The sequence below is a fragment of the Cyclopterus lumpus genome, chromosome 22, assembly GCF_009769545.1.
Source record: "Cyclopterus lumpus isolate fCycLum1 chromosome 22, fCycLum1.pri, whole genome shotgun sequence".
Classification (NCBI taxonomy): domain Eukaryota; kingdom Metazoa; phylum Chordata; class Actinopteri; order Perciformes; family Cyclopteridae; genus Cyclopterus; species Cyclopterus lumpus.
In genome coordinates this window covers 14139112-14160327 of record NC_046987.1, presented here as the reverse complement: position 1 = coordinate 14160327, position 21216 = coordinate 14139112, and the positions used below count along the sequence as shown (strand labels likewise).

General features: G+C 42.4%; 1 protein-coding gene across 3 annotated transcripts in view; it reads right to left on the bottom strand.

Moving 5' to 3' along the window:
- Positions 1-21216, bottom strand: part of luzp1 (leucine zipper protein 1) — a 42388-nt gene that overhangs the window by 14546 nt on the left and 6626 nt on the right. For 2 of the 3 annotated variants that reach the window (XM_034562951.1, XM_034562953.1), the window contains exons 2-3: positions 13083-13141; positions 385-727 (exon numbers count right to left, since the gene is read on the bottom strand). In XM_034562951.1, the coding sequence (XP_034418842.1) occupies positions 385-516 (132 nt within the window). In that variant the 5' untranslated portion in view covers positions 517-727; positions 13083-13141. The remainder of the gene's footprint in view (positions 1-384; positions 728-13082; positions 13142-21216) is intronic. The other variant, XM_034562952.1, reaches the window with a different exon arrangement.

The window sequence follows — 21216 nt, the reverse complement described above, 5'->3', positions numbered from 1 at the left end:
ATCTATTCATGTAGTGCATTTATATTCCACCTCATTGCCACACACACACACACACACACACACACACACACACACACACACACACACACACACACACACACACACACACACACACACACACACACACACACACACACACACACACACACACACACACACACACACACACACACACACACACACACACACACACACACACACACACACACACACACACACACACACACACACACACACACACACACACACACACACACACACACACACACACACACACACACACACACACACACACACACACACACACACACACACACACACACACACACACACACACACACACACACACACACACACACACACACACACACACACACAGCTGACCTGCAGGTCAAGTAGCTCATCCTCAGACTTCTGCAGCTTGTTGGTTGCTTCTTCCAGTTCATCCAGTCTTCGGCCGAGATTCTGTAGCTTGTGCCGCAGGTGGCGATGGGTCATGTCTTTATGGTCAGACATTGCTACAAAAGGTTTTGTGTTTTATCTGTTGTGTTTGCTTTGTTGTTCCGATTATTTGATGACAATGTTTTGGGAGGGCCGCATTTGTGTGGTAGTGTTATCCAGTCCTTTCTGGGGATGAATACTCTTTTCTCCCAGCGGTCTGTCCGTCACTGTCCCTTTAAGACTTTGAAGTTCCCTCAGAGTGGCGTTTAGCAGACAAATCTGTCATCTGTAGTAGGGAGAGAGGAAATAACACTTAGTCATCCCTAATTTGTCAATGAGAGTCATTTGAATTCACAAACAGGTAGCTTATGAGGAAACTGATCACATTTTACACTTTTAAAAACACTCGCACACAACTTCCCACATACATAAACTGGCTAAATTGTATAACAATGACAAGTAATTCATTTCTCAAGCATCCTGAAGTTAGTTGATAGTCATTAATTCATTAAAATAACAAATTACATGATGTGCCAAAGGTACCATTCATCATTATGATAATCAAGTCTGCAATAAGAGGACATAATACACACTAAACCACCATGCATTTCACCTTGCCTGACCCTTGAAGAACATAGAGGTGGCACTGCTTGCATGTCATGTGTGACTATGGGGGGGTTCAACATGCCTGCACAGGCTTGAACACACAGACACTTTGAAGTCTCCCTACTGCTGTTGTATCCAACATCGATTTATGCTTGCTTGCTTTTGCTGACGGGTGCATATCTCAATAACACAGAGCTCCTTCACATACCCCCATCTGCACACATACACAGCCGTCACCGTGGAAACCACAACATCACAGGCCCCTCACACCACACAAACACACACACACACACACACGCACGCACACGATCTGTGGGCCCAGCATGCATCTTATCTGACGAGAACACAGATTACAGCGCAGCATGCTTGCCAGTATGGTCTCCATAAATCTACCAGCTGAAGCTTCCGTCTCATGCATGATTCAGGTAGTGTGCTTTCCTAAATCCTGTTACTCCCCTTTCCCCTTCATTCTGGCGAGCTTCCCCCACTGAGCACGCAGGAAAATCGACCTGAGGGCAGGGCATAACATTTGCACACATCATCACTTATCGACCCCCTGACAACCGGCTCCATGCCTCCTCTTCCCCGTAGTCTACACACCATGTTCAAAGATTGCCTCTCTGACGCTACAAACCACAACATGTAAAGACTACTGTAATTTTCCTTTACATTAAATAACTTTTACTGCTGCAACAAATGTAGTAAATTTTCTAAGTCTTTTTTATCTATGTGTGTACACGGTATACAACTAGGTATAACTTGCCATTATGGTTTACTCAAGTATAGTTTAATATATTTTCAATCGTTTCATTTGGTGTAAGAAGCCCAAACCACTCTTCCCACAATTCATTAAATGTCTTGTTGAACATAAACCAAGGCAATAAGCTTTGAAAGTCAATATGGCAACGATTACTTTAAGAAAAAGCACAATGTGAACTCAAAGTGTTTAGCTGTCACGTTTTAATTATTCTTTACTTTCATGAGGTCTAGTGGTTTGGTAATCTTCTCAGAGAGTACAATACTTTGAGGACATAGTACATGGACCAAAGAGGGATCAGGGGAAAAGATAAACTGGGAAAATGTTGGGGAGAAAACTGCTAGCCTTGCGGTCGACTTGAATGCCAAAAACACCTTAGTCAATAAAGTAATGTTGGGTTGCATGGCGTTGCACAGATGTGGCTTGTTAAGGAAGTTGTAGAGCAATTTTTCCCTGTTGTCGAGGTGGTCGCTGTGATCCAAACTTGTCCTGTCTGATCCTGTTCAAGCGGTCCATAAAATATGAAAAATGTCCATGTTTCCATTACAAGCGGAGACGGCTCACTCGCATAAAAAGACTCACCTCGCTACAGTTCAATTCTTCATGACAGCATTTCACACAGCAATGTTACCAGTGAAACGTTTCAGAGAATAACGTTTGAATAATGTCCCTCAGGAGGAAAGGTTGATTCTTTCAACACCAAAGCTAGATGGTCATCCTTCTGTTCTGACCCACTCAATAATGAAACATTCCTCAAGTTCAGATGTCATTATTTCCCTTATAACAGATTCCTCATCATCTTTAGGTTGGGTTTTGGATCCCTATAAATTCTAAAATTCAACAACTCGGACAGCCGTTGGTTGAGCCTCATCCTGGTTAGAAATGGCGTTTCGCTAGGTCCAGTACCCCCGTCTTGGCCGGCTGCCTACCTCTCCTTTCATTCCCCCTTTATTTCTTTGCCAGCTCTCTTCCTCCCGCATCTCTCCCCTCCAATTCCCTCAGACACGCACACCAGCACGGCCAAGTGGGCGCTTTAAAAGGGGCGGCGGTGCGTGCAAAGCGACTCTGGCAAGAGCCCCGACTCTGCCAAACCAATCAACATACCTGATTCACTTATCGCAGGGCTGGGGCCTCAATAGCTACATTGGGGATGAGATAGATGGATGGATGGTGAGTGAAATGGACGGGAGGAGAGAAGAAACGAGAAGATGCAGGGCGGTAGAGGACAAAGGGGAACGACGAGAGATTAGAGCTGAAAGAATGACGGAGTGGAAATCAGTATTTAGTCTTGGAACATGCATTTCTTCAATTTAAGACCATGACCCACATAGATATGTGTTCATGGACCCTAATATTCCTTTGATTTATTATTCATCTTCAAGACTGTGGAACGAAAAGCTAAATGTGATAAGCTGTTTGGCCAAGAACAAGTTCAGAAATGTGGAGAAGGGAGGAAAATGAGGAAAACGGTGGGGGGAGAGTCACTCAGGAATTCCACTGTTTTGTGTCGTTTGACAATTATAGAAAACCTAGAAGCGGGTATGAGCTGCGAGGCAAGGGAACTGACCCTTTTTACGCAGACACATTCCTCATGATGGACAAACCAGGGCAGTGCCAGTCCCTCGCTCTGCCTTGTCTGCTTGTAACCAGGCCACCGACAGGTTCTCTAAAGCCCTCTCTCTGCAGAAGCCCTAACCAGGGCATGGTCTGGATTTCATGGCCAGGCCCCAGGGAGTATATAACAATGTTGCTGAGATTTTGCTTTAGTCTGTTCTGAGCATCAACTGGATCAGGACAGATCTTATGTCAGTCAAAGAAATTTCATCGAACACATTCCTGCGATTGTCTTAAGGCGATACAGCATCTGTAACAAAACTCAACCCCAAATATATAAAAGAGAACACTGAAAACAGCTAAACCGAACTGCTCAGTCCAACACTCGGGCACCTTGCACTTCCTGTGTCAACGTGCGAGGTATGCAACAGCTCCTGCAAAGTCGACATATGTGCCACCTTCACAAAGCGGTACAAATGGGTTTTGTTGTTGGTAACTGGAGCATATTTTATGGGATGCTGGAAAAAGTACAAACACAGGCTAACCACACCTATTAAAGAAAACAACAATCTGCAGGTGCAAGTTTTAAACCTGCAGCAGCAACCATTTTCTTGGCCTGTAGGGAGCAACATCAAGGTGCCTTCATCTGCAGGTCTAAACTGCTTCTGCTATTGCGTCCATTTGCTGTAGGTGGCGTAAGTTGGCACATGTACAAACTGGTCACACAAAGACTGGGGGAGCCGTACTCTTGCCTGCTAACGGTTAATGAGGGAGCTACACACAAATTAAGAATTAGGGAGTTAAAGACTAAATGAGAACTGACGAGTGAGACCAGAAAGGGGGGTGAGACAGAAAACCAGAGGGGCTTCATTTTGACTTGGATCAACAACACCAAACAGACCTGGAAGCCAAACTTTGTTAAAGAGGTTCATCCACTCTGCTTGCTTGCTTGCTTGCATGCACACACACACCAAGGTTACAATCATCCACCATATCATTAAGGCTTTAGCCACTCTTCCTGCCTGCCTGTACATTCTGTTCTCTCCATGAAAGAGAGAAGGAAAAGAAAGGGGGGGAAAAAAATCCCCTCTCTTTTGCACTTGACGTTGGAACTTATGGGTTTGAAGCTCTTCTGCCTCATAAACAGTAGTTAATAAAGGGCCCCAGTCCAATCAAAATGCCTCAACCACATCTTCATGTCGGGGGTTATTGCCAGTGTGCGACACATACTGTGTGTGTGTGTGTGTGTGTGTGTGTGTGTGTGTGTGTGTGTGTGGAGGGACGACTGCAGTGGATGGATGCTGGCGCAGCACTGGAAGCCACAAGATGGTGGAGACCTGATGCTTGGCCTGCATTTTCCCCTTTTTCCAAGAAAGAGAAAACCGGAGTCCCATAATGTTCGGCTTGTCGTTTCCTGTCCTGTCATGTTCCTTTTTTCTTTCACCCTTTCAGTTTTGCCTCGCTTCTGGAAAAATGCTAAAGAAATGAAAGGCAGTGTTGCATTTCAGCGGAAAATTGGATAAGAAACTCTGGTCATGTAGCGTATTCATTCGAGCCAGCTGAAATGGGATTGGAATACCTTCTTCCTCTTAATACTGGGTGAAATGACCACGTGCAGTACACATATTGAAATATGGTGAAATAGTGTGTAAACAAAATGTCTTCAAAAAAATAGATCTGTTTATGAGAGAGGACATGGAAGTTAACCACGGTACCACTATCACAGCAAAGCAGGTGCTTTCCATTTGTAAATAGAGCTGTACTTGTAGAGCGCTCCGCTAGTCTTCCGACCACTCAAAGCTGATCATACACTGATGGGAGGAGCTACATTGCAAGGTGCCACCTGCCCATCCGGCCTAACTAACTAACTAACTAACTAACTAACTAACATTTATACACCGTAGGCACAGCCTCGCGAGCAATTTTGGGGTTAAGTGTCTTGCCAAGGACACATCGACATGGGCTAGCGGAGCCGGGGATCGAACCACCGATCCTCTAATTGCAGGACGACCCTGCTCACTACTGAGCAGGGCAACATCACTAATCGTTAAGATATTCCTTAGTGACATGATTTCCTTTTTTTCTTCCCCACCAGTAATTTCTTCCTTTAGAAAAAATAGAGTGAATGCAAAATAAAAATAGAGTTGATATATCACAGTTTTGCTCCATTACTCTTAAGGGTCTTTCCTCCACAGCCCGGCTGCCAATGACTGGAAAAGCACAGCATGGACACTTAGCTTCATTTCACTTTGGATTTCCTTTCGTTTGTTAACAGTCTGAACTCATTTAGCAATTCATGAGAAACAGTGGCTCTTTATGGTTTTGAACACAGGGAGTCTCAAAAGCCAAAATAAAAGCGAGAGAAGGGAGAAAAATGGAAGGAACTTTGTGTCTGCATTGATAGAGCTCTCCCAAGTTCCTCAGATGTTCTAACATAATTACCTGTAAGTTGCAAAGAAGGTGGATAACGTGCACACAGACAACACCAGTTTAGTACAGGTGCAGAATGAAAACACTTATTGATACAATAAATGCACACTCACACAAGCCATGAAAGTTTAGAATAAATACGATTGTAAATCTTTATAATAACGCACTATTCTTCTGTTTACCAAAACAAAAAGAGATACGGTAAAACTTGACATCCTTAGGCCAGTGAGGTCAAAAAGGTGACAACTATGCCTAATAATGACATTCATGTAAACATTAGGGTCAGAAAGTGTGACTGGAAAGTAACAGTCCTCTCTCAGGTCTTAGCCCAGTAACCCGGAGCCTTTTCTAGGTCTCCCTTCACATCAAGAGTCTTGTTGCTGGGGCTTAAAACCAGAACACTGCACAGGGCATGATAAGAAGATGAGAGGGAAACGTGGGGAGGGGAGACCGACAAGGCAGAGAGAGAGAGAGACACACACACTCTTACAGTGTTACCTGTGCGCTGTTACTCAAGAGTATTTTGATTCTACACATGCACTACATGTTTAGCTTCTCTGTTTATGACCTAATTGCAGATGTAACTTTGAGGATGTTGAATCAAACTCAAAGCCCTCAGAGCTTCTTGGCTCCTGATCTTGGTGGCATAACAGTAAAGTAGAGCATGCTCTTGATCAGCACGACACACACAGGATTACAAGTAACGTTCACTGTTGCAGGACCAAGAAACAGAGCGAGGGAAGGATGTTAGATGCTCCATTTAAAAAAAGCACCCTCAAATACTAGTCAGTCAGTTGCTAGCTACAGGCCTCAGCAGATCTGCAGGCAAATAGATGTGGAGCAATGCGTTCTGATAGAAACACAGAATATCACACGCCAGCAGGATGCTCACCAAAACAGGTCAAAGGTTGCCCTACATTTCAAGTCTAGCATCCTTCCAGTAACTCTCCGTTTAAGGCACATCATTGAACCATCACCTCTGTACATAATCACATATGTTCTCTATACATTACACTGCCATTGCAGATTCCTTGAACACTATTTAATTACTCTAAGTATCATTATGCACTTAACACCAAGGCTAATTCCTTATATGCGAAAACTTACTTGGCTATAAACCCGTTTCTGATCCAAAACACACACACACACACACACACATTATCGTAGTGTATAAGGTTATGGCAGGGCAGGTGATACTGTAGCTTAAAAAGGTCTTCATGGGTCCACTCTGGTCCTCTTAACCAATAATTGACTATTGCTATCTTTCCTTATTCAAATCGCAAATCAAAACCCACCTGTTCAGAACTGCTTTTAATGTGTGATTGTTTGTTTTTGTTTTCTTATCAAGGTCCAAGCGACTCAGAAAGTCCCTATTTATTTGTTTTACCTGTATTTTAGATATTCTTATTTATTCATTTTTATCTTTTAGGATGTTTTAATTATGTAAAGTGTCTTTGAGTATTATGAAAAGCGCTATATAAATTAAATGCATTATTATTATTATTATTATTAAGACCGTATCATATCTGAATCGTATTAAATCTAATCAGGTTCGGTCCTGCTGTTGTACAGCCGCTGGTCTCCGGCCCGGTTTGGTCAATTATCTATGTATTTAAAAAAAAATTAATAATAATTAAATATATATATATATATATATATATATATATATATATATATATATATATATATATATATATATATATTTGTCAGTGTCCACGGTGACATTCAAATGTCTTCTTTGACTTACAGTCCAAAACCCAAAGATGCTCAGTTTGACATGATATAAAACTGAATAAAGCAGCAAATATATTTGGGTGTGAATTTCTGCTTGAAAGTTGACTAACTAAACATAGTTGAAGATCATTTTCCTGGCACATGACCGATTGATTAATTGACTAATAAAGTTCAGCTCCAGTGTCAATATTTTAGTGTAAATACCAAAGTGGATCCAGCTGTTCTCACACGTGTCTATTCTCAGACATTACTAAAATGTCCACTCGCCGTAGGTCGAAACTTACTGCGAAAGTTTTAAAATAATACAAAACCTATATATTTAAATGCATGCAATGCTTCATGAGTATATGTGGGGCTCACTTGCATAAATGTTCAGCAATACTCTTGCTGTGGATGTAAATACACAGATTTATGTCAAGTGTGACTTTCCGTCACGTTTCCATGAAATATCTCCTAACTCTACTCTAGCATACCCTCAACCTCCTGCCCTCTGGAGTTGGGGTCAGAGGTCACTGACACTGTAAACATGAAAAATGCTTCTCACAAGACACTGGGGCAAACAGGAGTGAGGCACTGATTAGGAGAGCAGATTGTGTTGTTTTGTTATGCCGCCAAGCCGAGCTGAACTAAGCTGGACTGCATCAGTGTGAACAAAACGTGGGAAACAAGAATTGAGTTTAGTTGCCAACTAGTGTGATGTTTGTATGGAAAACAAAAGACACATGGCTACTTCAAATATGGGGAAGACAATGGGATGTTCATAATCCGTCCTTTGAAAAGAAACTGACAAAAGAGTTGCTGAAGGCTTTCACAATCAGTAAATGATCAGAATGTAATATGTAAGTGAGTAATGAATAAAAGGCATGTGTCCTTAAAAGCCATGTGCACAACAACAAAAAGTATTTCAAGAATAATATTTGTCAAAGCAATAAGTTTTAAATAATACCAGACCTTCAATGGTCAGTAAACTATTGACTTCTGCATGTTTGTTTTTTTAGTATGTGTGTGTGATTTGCTATCATGTGGACTGAAACCACAGGAAGTCCAAGTAGTGAAGTGATAGACAGGAAGACTCCAGTTGGAGACATATTAATGTCCCAGTGTGGTTGGACATTTATGAGCTGAGATTAGATAGGGTGATCAGAGAAGAGAGTAGGAGAGTTAATACAATGGAGATATTGCTTTGAGATTCAGACAAACTCTTTGTTAAAAAAAACAGTGTTTTCTGTCAGGACCAACACCAGCTACCAATTTAAAGCGACGCTTAACAGCAGTTCAAAAACTCTCAGGTGTCAGCGGACGTCAGCAAAAACCTGAAATGATTTACTGAGTGTTCACACACACACACACCAAACAAACATGTGCAACGAAGAACTTCTAGAGAAAGAATGGTGTGTCTCTGCGTCTATTATCGTTTCACAACGATAATAGAAGATTAAAACAGCACAACGTGATGACACTTGCAGTGAGTGCGCATCTGTGTGACTAAGTATGAGTCAGGCAAAGAAAGAATGAGGCGAGGCAGACAGACAAAAGTTAAGAGAGAACTAGAGAGTGAGAATCACCTCCACCAGAGAGCCGACTATCTGTTTGTCCATTTGTTTGAGAGAAGGTCTCGAAAAAAATAGTGATTTTGTTTTTTGGTGGGATCTGGTTCAGAAATGTTATCACATTGCTAGAAGTGATCAAAAATGCTTTTCTCTCAAACTACTGAACTCACTTGCTTCAATATGTATTCAACCATTCAGTCGGTCGGTTTGCTTTGAGCTCATCCACTATATCTTGTTTTCTTATTTTTTACTAACTTAATAAGTAATTTGCACTTTCCCCTTTGCTGTTGTAACAATTCATTTACATCGTGGCTGCAGCATCCACAGAGAATCATTAGCAGAGAGCTCCTGCAGACCTGAAAAAAACTGGTCTTCTCCAGGTGCCTCAAATGCATTAACAGGCTTATCAAACGCTACCTCACATCCGTTCTTTACATTCTCCTCCCAGATAGATGGGGTTAAACACTTTAAAATCAAACAAATTGGTGTGTTTTGCTGGCGATGGGATCGGGATGAAAATCAATCACAATAAGTTGACTGGTGAATTCCAATTAACAGGATGACGATTAATATGTTAGCCAGTGCCTTGAAACAGCTGTCTAGCTTGTAATCATGGTAGAAAAGGGAAAATAGAAAAATACAAGAATTGCCATGCAAGACAGGACAATGTTATGATTTTAAAATGCATTTGTTCCCGATTTATGCTGGAAAACCTGATGTTCATGATCACCTTCTTGAGGATTGTTCACTAATGTGTGTCCTATCTGTGATGCATAACATGTTTTGTTTCTTAAATGTATGCTTAAGTGATGCCAGTATGTTTTAGTGCCATTGTTGGAGTTCTAAGCATATTTGATGATTACTGTCCATGGACTGACCTCTACCTAATTACCGTTCATAATTTTTCTTTCCTTACATGCTCTATTTCTCTCCCATTTACCATCAGCCTCCGTCACTGCCATCCCTCTTTCATGTGACCTACCTCTAGATATCGCCAACCCCCCCGCCCTTCCCCGTTTCTACCACAACATTCCTTCCGTTTCCTTTCCTTGCCCTTCATCCTCATTCCCCTGCTGTCCTGCTATTTATATGTTCTTGCTACTGTTCCTAAGAGAGAAGGAGGTGACAGCGGATCATCAAACTGTCCGGTGGTGATGGATTGGACATTTTACCAGGCTGAAAAGCTGTCCATTCATACACACATCAATAGCTCTTAACATACAGCCCTTCAACCTTCTGCCTGGCTGCTTGGAATCCTGCTCATTCACTGCTTTCCCATACTAGCACAGAGCACACACACACAGCTTGGTTGGCAGAGCTTGGCAGTGCTTCATCCGCCTGAGCCTTGGCATTAGCTGCCTGCTGTGGCTGAATGGAGACCTCAGTGGCTCTCTGATGAGGAAGAAACAGAGCAGAGCAGAGGAAGAGAGAGAGTGAGGGAGGGCAGTGGCGGAAAAGCTTAGACGGGGCAAATGTGCAGAGCAAAATGCATGTGTAACACCCGTCCCATGTAGCTATATAGTATTATTTGAATCTGCTAGGTGTAGTAGTACTATGGGCGGGGTCCTGGGTACAGTTTTTAAAGTGATGGCGCTATTACCTGTTCTTACAACTTAATATAATGGTTCTTACAACTGTTGCTCTCTTATTCTGAATATAGGTAAGCAAATATATATTGAGAGAAAAGCCGACAAGGAAGAGAGAGAGAGAGAGAGAGAGAAAGAGAAGAGAGAGTGACTCCAAAGTATGCGGAGCAGGTAGCTGCCAGAGTGGATTACTGCAGCAGGAATGCAGCACTGGCTGCAGGATGGAGGGAAGGAGGGACGAGGAGTCCAAAAGAACAGGGGATAAAATGATGAAGTTGTACACCAGAGGAGAGATACTGAATCATACAGTTATTGTCCTATTACATTTCACATCAAGCTTGTACAAATGTGTATGACATCGAGTGTGCAGGAAGGAAGTAAGACAGCTTTTGTTATCGGCCATGATTAAGCAGTTTGAATGAAGAACAAACAGCTCGACAGAGAAGAGGAGTGTCAACAAAAGAAAAATCTGAAAACGTCAACCCAATTAAAAAATGATTGAGGCTCTTGCACCACTGCACTCTTGGAAATACATTTGCTTTCTTGCCAGGCGATATGCGAGGAGATCGATACAACTCCCATGAAACTACAGCTTGGAGACAGTTTAGAAGGAAACTGCTGGCCTGGCACTGCCCAAAGGTACAACAAGTTCTGCCCATTAACATTTTATATCTTATTTGTTTAATCCGTACACAATCTGAAGGGTAAAAACGACCTTCGGACAAAGCCAGCCAAGCAGCTTCCCCATGATGCCAGTCTAAAAGCTACTCTAAGTTTACTGTCTCCTTGCTCAGGCGCCATAGAACAGCCAAGTGGTATCCATAAGTGGTATCCATCTTTTCATGCAACACTTGGCAACAAAGCTAGTGTTATTCTATTCCTCTCAGTACGATTCTTAACTGCATTATGTACAGTTAATGACATCCATTTGGGAAAGAAACAAACTCCTGATTATTAAAAACCTAAAACGGGACGTGCCATTGCAGTCGCAGCACACCGACATGAGAAGCTCCCTTTCCTGGTTTTCAAGGTCTTTGTCAGATCCAGACTATCTAGAATGAATTCAGCTCAAGCAGGATGTGAACTAGCATCCGCAATAATGACACGGAACACGCCTTGGCCAAATATTGTCCTTAAACGGTCATATTAGCAGACAGCTGAGTAGACGTGGTAAGACAGTGACACATATACCGTCTCTGCTGACTAACCTGGCCTGACCCACACACACCAGCTGTTGTCCCTGAGAGCGGTGTGAATGTTTATGTACATCAACGCACTGACCCATACGTTACAGAATATATACAGTATTGTATAAACGTGTGTGTGTGTGTGCCACTCCTGTGTGACTTCAGGCTACAGGGAAGGAAGTGCGGCGCCGGCGTTTGTGCCCGACGGGAAACAGACTTACAAAGAGCAGAGGAGGGGCGGAAGAGGAGGGCAGGAGGAGAGGAAGTGAGGAAGAGGTGAGCAAAGGAGGAGGTCGAGAAGAACAAGAAGTGAGGTGGAGAAGAGAAGGCGGAAGGAGAAGGAGGTGGAACATTTGAAATTCGGAACACTATTGATGCTGTGAATCCATTGTGTGAGGCTGGCCAACACTCCTCACATAAAAGCTATACTAAAAAGGTATCTCTAGGCTTCACAAAGCCATGCTTTTCTTTTTAAATGTTGTCCCCAATAGCATTAAATGTCACTAAAAGCAAAAGGGACAGCAGGACATCAATCCATTTTAGGAAACGGAATTCCTTTTTTTAAGTGAAATAAAAAGACCGGAAAACTGTCATGTGTGTTGGAGCGCTGACGCAATTAGCTTAGCTTTGCATTATGCAAAGCTTCCCCCCCAGCTACTAGACGCATGGGGAAACAGCTGACTGTGATTTCCCGGATTGATTTCCCGGAGTCTTGTCATCATATCAAACAAGCAGCACTATAACTGGAAAGGCTCTGTACAGAAGTACAGGGGAGATGGTTGCACTGCTCTGTTCTTTTTCTACATTCACTTATGTACAGATTAAACAAACAGGACACAACATGTGAGCTTTAGGTGCTGGTAGGCGTATTTCTTTAACTGTGGAAGACGCCAGTCTGGCTGCACCCTGTTTCCAGTCTTTATGTTAAAGCTAATCACCTCCATACTTAACACCGAGACATGAGAGTGGCATTAGTCGTATTAAATCACTCAAGAAAAATGAAAACTAACCATGTTTAACTATTCCTTTATGTGGGACATAAAATACAATTGTGTTGATTAAAACACATATATCAAACTCAGCATTAGGGTAACATGTTATTCTAGATAAATCATTCATTGAAAAAAGCCGTCATTACTGGAATTACTGTTATAAGAAGTTTTGTTGAAATTAAATTTGCCCAAATATGTGCAGAAATAAATTAACAATAACCATAGCAGAGGGAGGCGTAACTTACATTTAAGATGCATCTTTTTGTCTGTCACACGTTAAGCTCCTCTTCCCAAAGTCTCCATCCTGTGGTTAAAAAAAAACAAAAACACACAAGCTCAAGCTTAGTAAAAGTGGACTCGCTGGTCGTCATAATATCAAGACTAACACACACACACACACACACACACTCTCACACCATCTTTCACCATTGTTATGTTTGGCAGTTGGCAAGGCCCCGAGCCTGCGGCCGGGCCTACAATGCAGTCACTGTGGGGGAGATCGTTCACAGTCAAGCTAACAGGCTAAAGAATGAGCTAACTGCTCAGATATGGGACACATTTGGGTGGCTTTGCAATAGACTCATGCCTGAGCAGACAAGCAGTGTTTGGCCACGACAACAGAAGGCCCTATTCAGTTCTCTGGGGAGGCACACAAACACACACGCACCATTATCATAATCATCCTCCTAGAAGCTCTCATCTGCTTCAAAACATGTGCATGATACACGCACACACAGACGCACACACACACACACACACACACACACCTTGAAGCATTCCACTACAGTAGCATTCCATATGTCTGGTTAAGCGCAGAGAATCCAGATTTAAGACTGACGTCTGGACTGAATTTAAAGGATGAGAGAGGGAAGTAGAGGGAGGGGGAGAAATAAGGAAGAGGAGGGGGGCTCAAGGAAAAAAGGGAACATTCCTGTGAACTGTAGGCAGCAATAGGACACCCTGGTACAGAAACATTGAACATTACATTAACATACATTACAGCTAAAAAAGGTAACTCAATCTGCTGAGGAAGATGTTTAAAAGTAAGTAGGACTTGAGTTGACATTGTTTTGTCACCTGTATATGTTGACTTTTACCATAACATGGAGGGGAAAAAAATGGGGATGTGGAAAAGCAAAAGCATGTGGGGCTGCAGCTAACAATTAATTAGACTTAATCTCCTGATTAAAATCGCTTGGTCAATAAAATATCATAAAGTAGTGGAAAAATGTAGCAAATAATGTTCGTGTTACATGAGCCTCTTGCCATAAATGTGTTGTGAAAATAATCTTCAAATCTTCACATGACTTCATAGATTATTCTGCCGATTCATTTGCTGTCGATCGGCTCATCAACTTGACTGAGACTAAACAAACTGAGATAAGCAGAAGCAGGTGATGCGTTTAAAGACACTTCGACCATGTAAGTAGCTGCTGAGGGACAGAAACCACCGGTCTTCTAGCTGCTCCTGCCACTCTGAACCCCTCTGTGTCATCCTTTCTGTTCGTTCCCACACAAGTTCTCTCTACAGGAAGGAGACGGCCCTGCTGCTCTGCACTCAGCCCTGTCACGTTAGATTCATGAGGGACGCGGCATAATAACTGCACTTTTGCTGAATCATCCGATCTCACGCTAGACAAACGCGCTTCTTCGCTACACTAAACCAAATGTGTAACTGTGCAGACTGCAAAGTCAGCTTTTTTTTTCTGTGTGTGTACTTTGTCATCAATAAACATTAACTTTTATGAAAATGTGTGATCTGACAAATGTGATTCAACCCATTCTTCGCAATCCAGACGACTCCAAATACCCTGTTGACCAGAGACCACATGTTTGTATGTGTGTGATTTGGGGGGGAAGCGGTCGAAACGATTCATTCAGTTAGCCAACCCTTAACCAAGCGATACTGAAAACAGCTGTCTCCTTCTCATCCCTCGCTTCCCCTCACGGACACAGCGTGTCAAGTTGGGGAGGAGGATTCATTACTCGGCAGAATAAACTCAAACAGTGTGAACTTCCTCCAGGGTCTGTAACCACGTTACATGCATGTGTGTGTCATGATTATAACTTAACTTATAGAGTAGTTCTGATCCTTATAATCACAATTTCCAATATCCGTGTGTCAAGATTAGGCAAATATATGCAATATCACACACAAAATAATCAAACGGAATGATTACAATGATAACATTACAATAATAATGTTACAAACATTAATAATAATTAATTGTATTTGTATAGCACTTTAAATAAAAAATGTTTTTTAAAAAAGGTACTCAAGGCACTGTACATGGTAAACACAAACAAGAGGCAATAACAATGTACTTATTGTCCAGCCCTAATATTTTGATTATCTTATGATGTATTTTTTTAGGATGACTTTGAACTTGTTTAAGATTTTTCATAAAGCCAATCACTTTTTCTTTTAGGACTATTTTGGTTACAATTGTATTTTTTGACCATCATTTAGAGTTCAAAAAGAGATTCTGTGACATTCAAGTCTAATTTTAACTGAAATGCCACTTGTGTCTTTTCTCACTACAAACACATTGTACCAACTGAGGAGGCTCGGCGTTCCTGTACAATCTGTGTCAGTCATGTGATTTGATTATCTGTCAAAACACGTCTGCACCGACGTCACCAAGATACGTTTGTGTATCGATCTAGGTGTCTGTGTAGTTAGTGATATTACAAAGCAACACAATATATTTGATGGGTTTTCATTCTACATAAACATCTTATCGTGTTACATTTATCTTTGAGTACGGTTTTATGTCACATATAAAAAAAGGAAGGCATTTGATAAGTTATCAGTGTGTACTTTTTGAGCACTTACACTTTCCTAATGCATACAGTACATGTGAGGCCACACACACACACGTCTGATTTGGCACAGTGTATTGCAGGAAATGCTTTAACCTAACATTGAGCTGACTGCTAGTAAAAGCTTTTTTTTCTTTAAGTGTCAAAAGAAAAAGGACAGAGGAACCACAGCGAGTAAAACAAGAGAGGAAACGAGGGAGAAAGAAAAAAGGGGGAAGAGAAAGATCATGTTCAATTTCCTCCACTGGAGAACATTTCAAGGCCTGAAACTCCATCCTGGGTTCCCCTGGCCAGGTGGGCCTCGTTTGCATGGGAGCCCATTTCCTGTGTGTGATTAGCAGAAGGGAGTGTGTGTGTGTATGTGTGTATGCGTGTGTGTGTGCGCGCAGTTCAGAGAGGTCTGGGGTTGTTTTGTCTGCTCGGGGAGGAAAGGAATGCCCAAATCAAACACAGTGAACAGGATGCCTAGAGAGAGAGAGAGAGAGAGAGGTCAAGGGAAAGATACAGAGACAGAAAGCGTCAGCACACAGTGGGGAGAAAGATGGAGAGAGCCAGGAAGCAGAGATCCAGAAAGTAGCCGACAGAAGGGGCGAACAAAAGGAAAGGCATGCAATAGAGCAAGGGATTGATTTTTCATCCGCTGCCAGTGAAGCCTGCGAACAGCATTCCTCCTGCTGCGATTTGCATTCCAGCTGAGCAGCAAGGTGGAGTAAGAGTCTGTCTAAAAGCTGACGAGCTGTCTAATGGAAAACCATCCACCTCTTAAAACTTTTCCGTGAACCTGGAGAACCGGTCTTAATATCTAATGACTTTTAGCCCTCCCTGTTCCACAAATAACAGCTGAGGCTTTCACACACTACTGCGGACAAAGATTAGTGTTGACTATTTTTAATTTTTACAACAGCGAGATGACAACTATCAATGTCACAGAACACCTAAACTATAGTGGAACAATCAGAGCATGTAAACGTGTCTTTAAAAAGGTAAAATCCATGATTTAGAATAAGCTTAACCATTAATGGGGGTTTAAAGCATTTAAAAAAAGACACTACGATTGTGTGTCTTGCTCAAGAGCACTTGACTCCAAAAAGTGAAATAGTTGAGCTGTAATCTTTTGGAATTCAAAATGCTCAGTGTGTAAGCAAGACAAGCTGAGCCTTGTACTTAAGCAGAGGCATTCGTTAAACACACAGTGACTCTGATACGGCTGAATAAAAAGGTGACGCAAATGCCTGACAACAACAGAAGTGTTTCTCTCACATGGCGACGTGGGTGGCGTTCAAATGAATTCAATGAATAAATAAAGTAAGAATTGTCAATAAGGACTCTTGTCCTGTACAGACCTAAGAAAAGAGAAACTTCACCACACTTTTAAAGTTCAGTTACCGTACTAACATAACATGTGTGTGTGTGTGTGTGTGTGTGTGTGTGTGTGTGTAAGTTGGACCCTGCCCATGCAGGAGTGAGCCATTCCTTGACTGGCAGAGCAGAATTGATAGGCCGCTATTGTTTCCTTTTAAGGTCAATTGTGTCTCAGATGCTTGGGATGGGTGGGAGTGTATGATGCAGCTGGCTGGCAGTTGAGAAGAAACACTGATTTAACTGCATTCTTCTGTGCCGTCCACACCTAGAGAGAGACAGAGGAAGGGAGGCAGAGAAAGAGATGAATGAGAGAGAGTATTAAAGACAAGTGGGGATGAGAAAGGCAACTAGAGGTTGAATTGCAAAAGATTTGAAGAGGTTTAGAGGGAGAGAAGTAAAACATGTATGACTAAAAAGGTTGAAAACAAGGAGATTGTCCAAGTGGGTGGGCGAGAGTCACTCTTTTCCCCGGGCACCAAGCTCTGCTGTACCCTTGTTTTCCCAGGCGGTCAAGACGCGGCACCACATGTGGGAGACCTGTTTGTCAAGGCCACACATACATGTACAGTATACACACACATACTGTACATGTCAACACACATAGGGACCTACACTTTTCACAGGGTGACAAACTACTACATTTGTATTCAATTATGTCTTTTGTTATCCAGTTATCCAGATGTTTAGCCATAAAGTGAGAGAGAAAAGAAGGGCAGATGAAGGGACCACCAGAGGGGAGCAGATGACTCGGTCATTGTCTGCTAAACTCTAATGTGAGCACGTACGTGTGTTATCACTGTGGGTGATCCAATGTGTTTAGGTTCCAGTGACGCAGTCCATTTTAAACTCAGACAGAGTCCTGAAAACGATTCGTCATGTCGTCCATTAAATAGAGCGAAAACTTAAATTTTGTACAGGTTTTCAAATGTGACAATTTGCAGGTTTTTTTAGTCTGACATTGTAATACACTTATTTATTTAGGGGTTGAACTGGTGGTCAGACAAAACAAGACATTTCAACAAGTTCAACTGTAAGAATAATTGTTAGATTAAATTGATAATTTAGTTGCTCATTTAAAGTCATTACCTTAGGCTCTAGAAAATTGTTTCTCCATTATATATTTATACAACTAAAACAATCAAATGAAAGAAAACAGCCTGCAAAATAAATAAATTTAAATTATTATTAATGGAGGAATGCCGATAGAATTTGTTTCCGGTCTGTCGCTATACTATTGGTTGTCCAACAAAAGGAAAAATAGACAACATTTTACAATTGGTGCAGCTCTAGCCAAACTACTTCTACGACCACAACACATATTGGACATGAAAGGGTTTCAAGCATGTCTCTTGGATTAAAAGCAGCACTTTAACTGGTCTATTTTAATAGTCTCGCATTGTGCTGCTTCACTTCCTCTGGTTGGGACGGCTAGCATGAGAAGGAGCTCCAAAGAGCAAAGTTGGCATGGAGGGAGAAACCAGCCAACCCAGCCCTTTACAAAAGGCAACAGCACAGAGATCTCCTCCAAAATAAAACCAGAGAAGAGGGGGTAAAAGGGTACAAGAGGGGACAGAGAGGCTGAAAATAGCCGAGCAGCCGGGGTCTGCATGCATCAGCACCACAATGATGAAAGCTCCTAAAACCAGACTTGCTAATGCATGGATGGATGGAGGAACAGAGGGAGGGATGTCTGTTGGAAAGAAAAAAAACATCTTCACAGTATTACATGAGGGTAGTTGAGAACAAAGGACAAACAAAACAAGGGAACTTTGGAAAGTCAGATAAAAGGTCTCATACGTGACAAAAAAGGTGGAACAAGTTGTTGAAAGTTCATAGATTGACCAAAATATTGCAGATCTGTCTACCAAGTAAATAAGTAAAAGAACAGAAAAAGTAAGCTGGGAAGAAACAGTGCACGGACGACAAAACAGCACAAGAGAAACAGAAGAGGGGGAAGTGAGCAATCGTCGGGTTGCCATGGCGTCTGAACATTCCTCTCTCTGAGAACATGTATATTTTCTGATCACAAGAAAAATAATCTGCGAGAGGAATTTTATTTTGAGAGCCGCCCTGGAGATCCAAGGATTAGAACAGGTCAGACAGGAGAGTGAGTGTGTGTGGATGTGAGAGTGTGTATATCCCTCATACAGTAAAAAGGTGGAAGACTTGTGCACCACCAGACAGATCGTTTGCAAAGGAAGAGCATGTGATGATTTAAACACAGGCTGTTCATATGAACAAACAGCCACACAGGGCACAAAGTGAATTCCTGAAGGCCAATTTTGACACAGGTATCACCGGTCCATGTCCATCTTTGTTTCCCGCAACTTCTCAATCTGTTCCCAGCAAGCGTTTGTAGTCAGAGTGGTATTGTCCAATCACGCTTGAGCAGGTAAACCGGCCGTGTGGAGCGCAAAAGAGGCGAAATGCAATTTCTGGAACATATCAGTTTTAGTCCGACATCAATACATGTAATTATATTTATTGGTTTATAGATATACGCAGTAGTCGTTGTCGTCTCTCAACTACAGCTCGAGTCTCTCCACCCAAAATATTGTCCGCTGCCCCCAGAGGCTAAAGCGCTGTCAGGTCGATAGCCGATGGGTTCCCAGATTGAGGGAAAAACAACGTGCCAGCGCCAGCAGCCACAGAGCTGCATTGCTTCTTGGCATAGAGACAACAAGTCTATGCAGCTCCAGTTGAGGGATGAGCACCACACTTCCAAAAAGATTTTCAAAGTAGTTGTTCTGCACTCATTTATTCAGGTTTTTCTTCTGCCACTAACTAAAAATTAAAATTTGCCTAAAATCAAAACATCGGATGCATCAAAGCACATTTGATTTTGTCTCTCTGGGCCTCACCCAGAAACAGCAGCCCTGGAACCAATACAAGCACCCACCAACAAAAAGTATTTGGTATTCTCATAGTTTGTTTTAGTGTATTTTTTTATTTGAGACAGTGATTCATAAGACAAAAAGAAAATATTTTTGAAGTTTCAGCAAATAAAAGAATTAAACACAAAAGCTTTGTCCGGTTAGGAATACATCTGTACCCTCACTAACTCTGCTCTCAACACGGACTCAAGACCTCACAATGAACCCGACCTCCGCTGAGCACTGGACTCGTACTGCTCCAGTGAACTCCTGCCAACCACTGTCACGTCGGTCGGTGGCCATCGGACTGCAAATAACAGGCTAAGACATCATAAATACTAGGGCAGAGAAGCAGCAACTACAATGCCACGGAGGTTGAAAGGGACATATCACAGCTCGCTGCATATAAACATTCATAACATTTTAGTGATGGTACCCAAGACCAACAAACCCTGCTGCTGGGTGAAGGACTATGGTTCAACATTTAGCCTTTTATGGCTATTATTGAGGTTATAGGCTTGGTGCATTGCACATCTGTTCCACTGTGTAGGTGGCATGAGACGGTATTTTTGTGTCTTTTTGTCCCTTATGCTAATGTTTTTCAGTGTGCCATCTTACACAACCAGCACCACCAGACTGACACCATCTTCCCATGCCTTGATCATTGTCCGTCTGGCTGCTTAGCCAGATCTCTTGGAAGAAGAATGCATCTTGAGCCAGACTGGAATGGCTCCTGAAATATGCCAAATATGCCCCTGACCCCCCTTCTTTCCTGAAGACGTAGGCCTGCTTCCTAGCCCACCCTCCTTCCCTTCTAGCCCCCCCCGCCCCACCCCAACCCACAGCATTCCTGCACTGTACACGGCACCGAACGCACACATACTTACAATCACAGATGACCCACTCGCATAGAAAATGTTATGGACATTAATAAACACAAGTTTCCACGCAGCTGACCCAGACATGCCTTTTAAGGGTAGGCGGTTAAGATTTCTCTTTTCATTAACTTCCAAAAATACTCCTGGACCAGGCGGGAGAAGGGGGAGTGACAGGGCCTCCTCTTTAGCGAAGCAAATAGAGAAAGAGAGAGTGAGCGAGACATGATAACAATCGGTTGGAGAGAGGGGGAATATTGGCCCTTAGAGGAGAACACCTAAAATCATAGAGGAATTTACAAGAAATGTCTTAACTTTAGCTCTCCCGCTGTTAAAGCGTCCCAGTCCCTTTCTCCCCTCCCTCTCTGCCTTGCTGTGCCTCCTACATGCTTTTGAAGTATGTTTCCTATGCAATTCTGACATTTTTGAGGAGCCTGTACAATGTA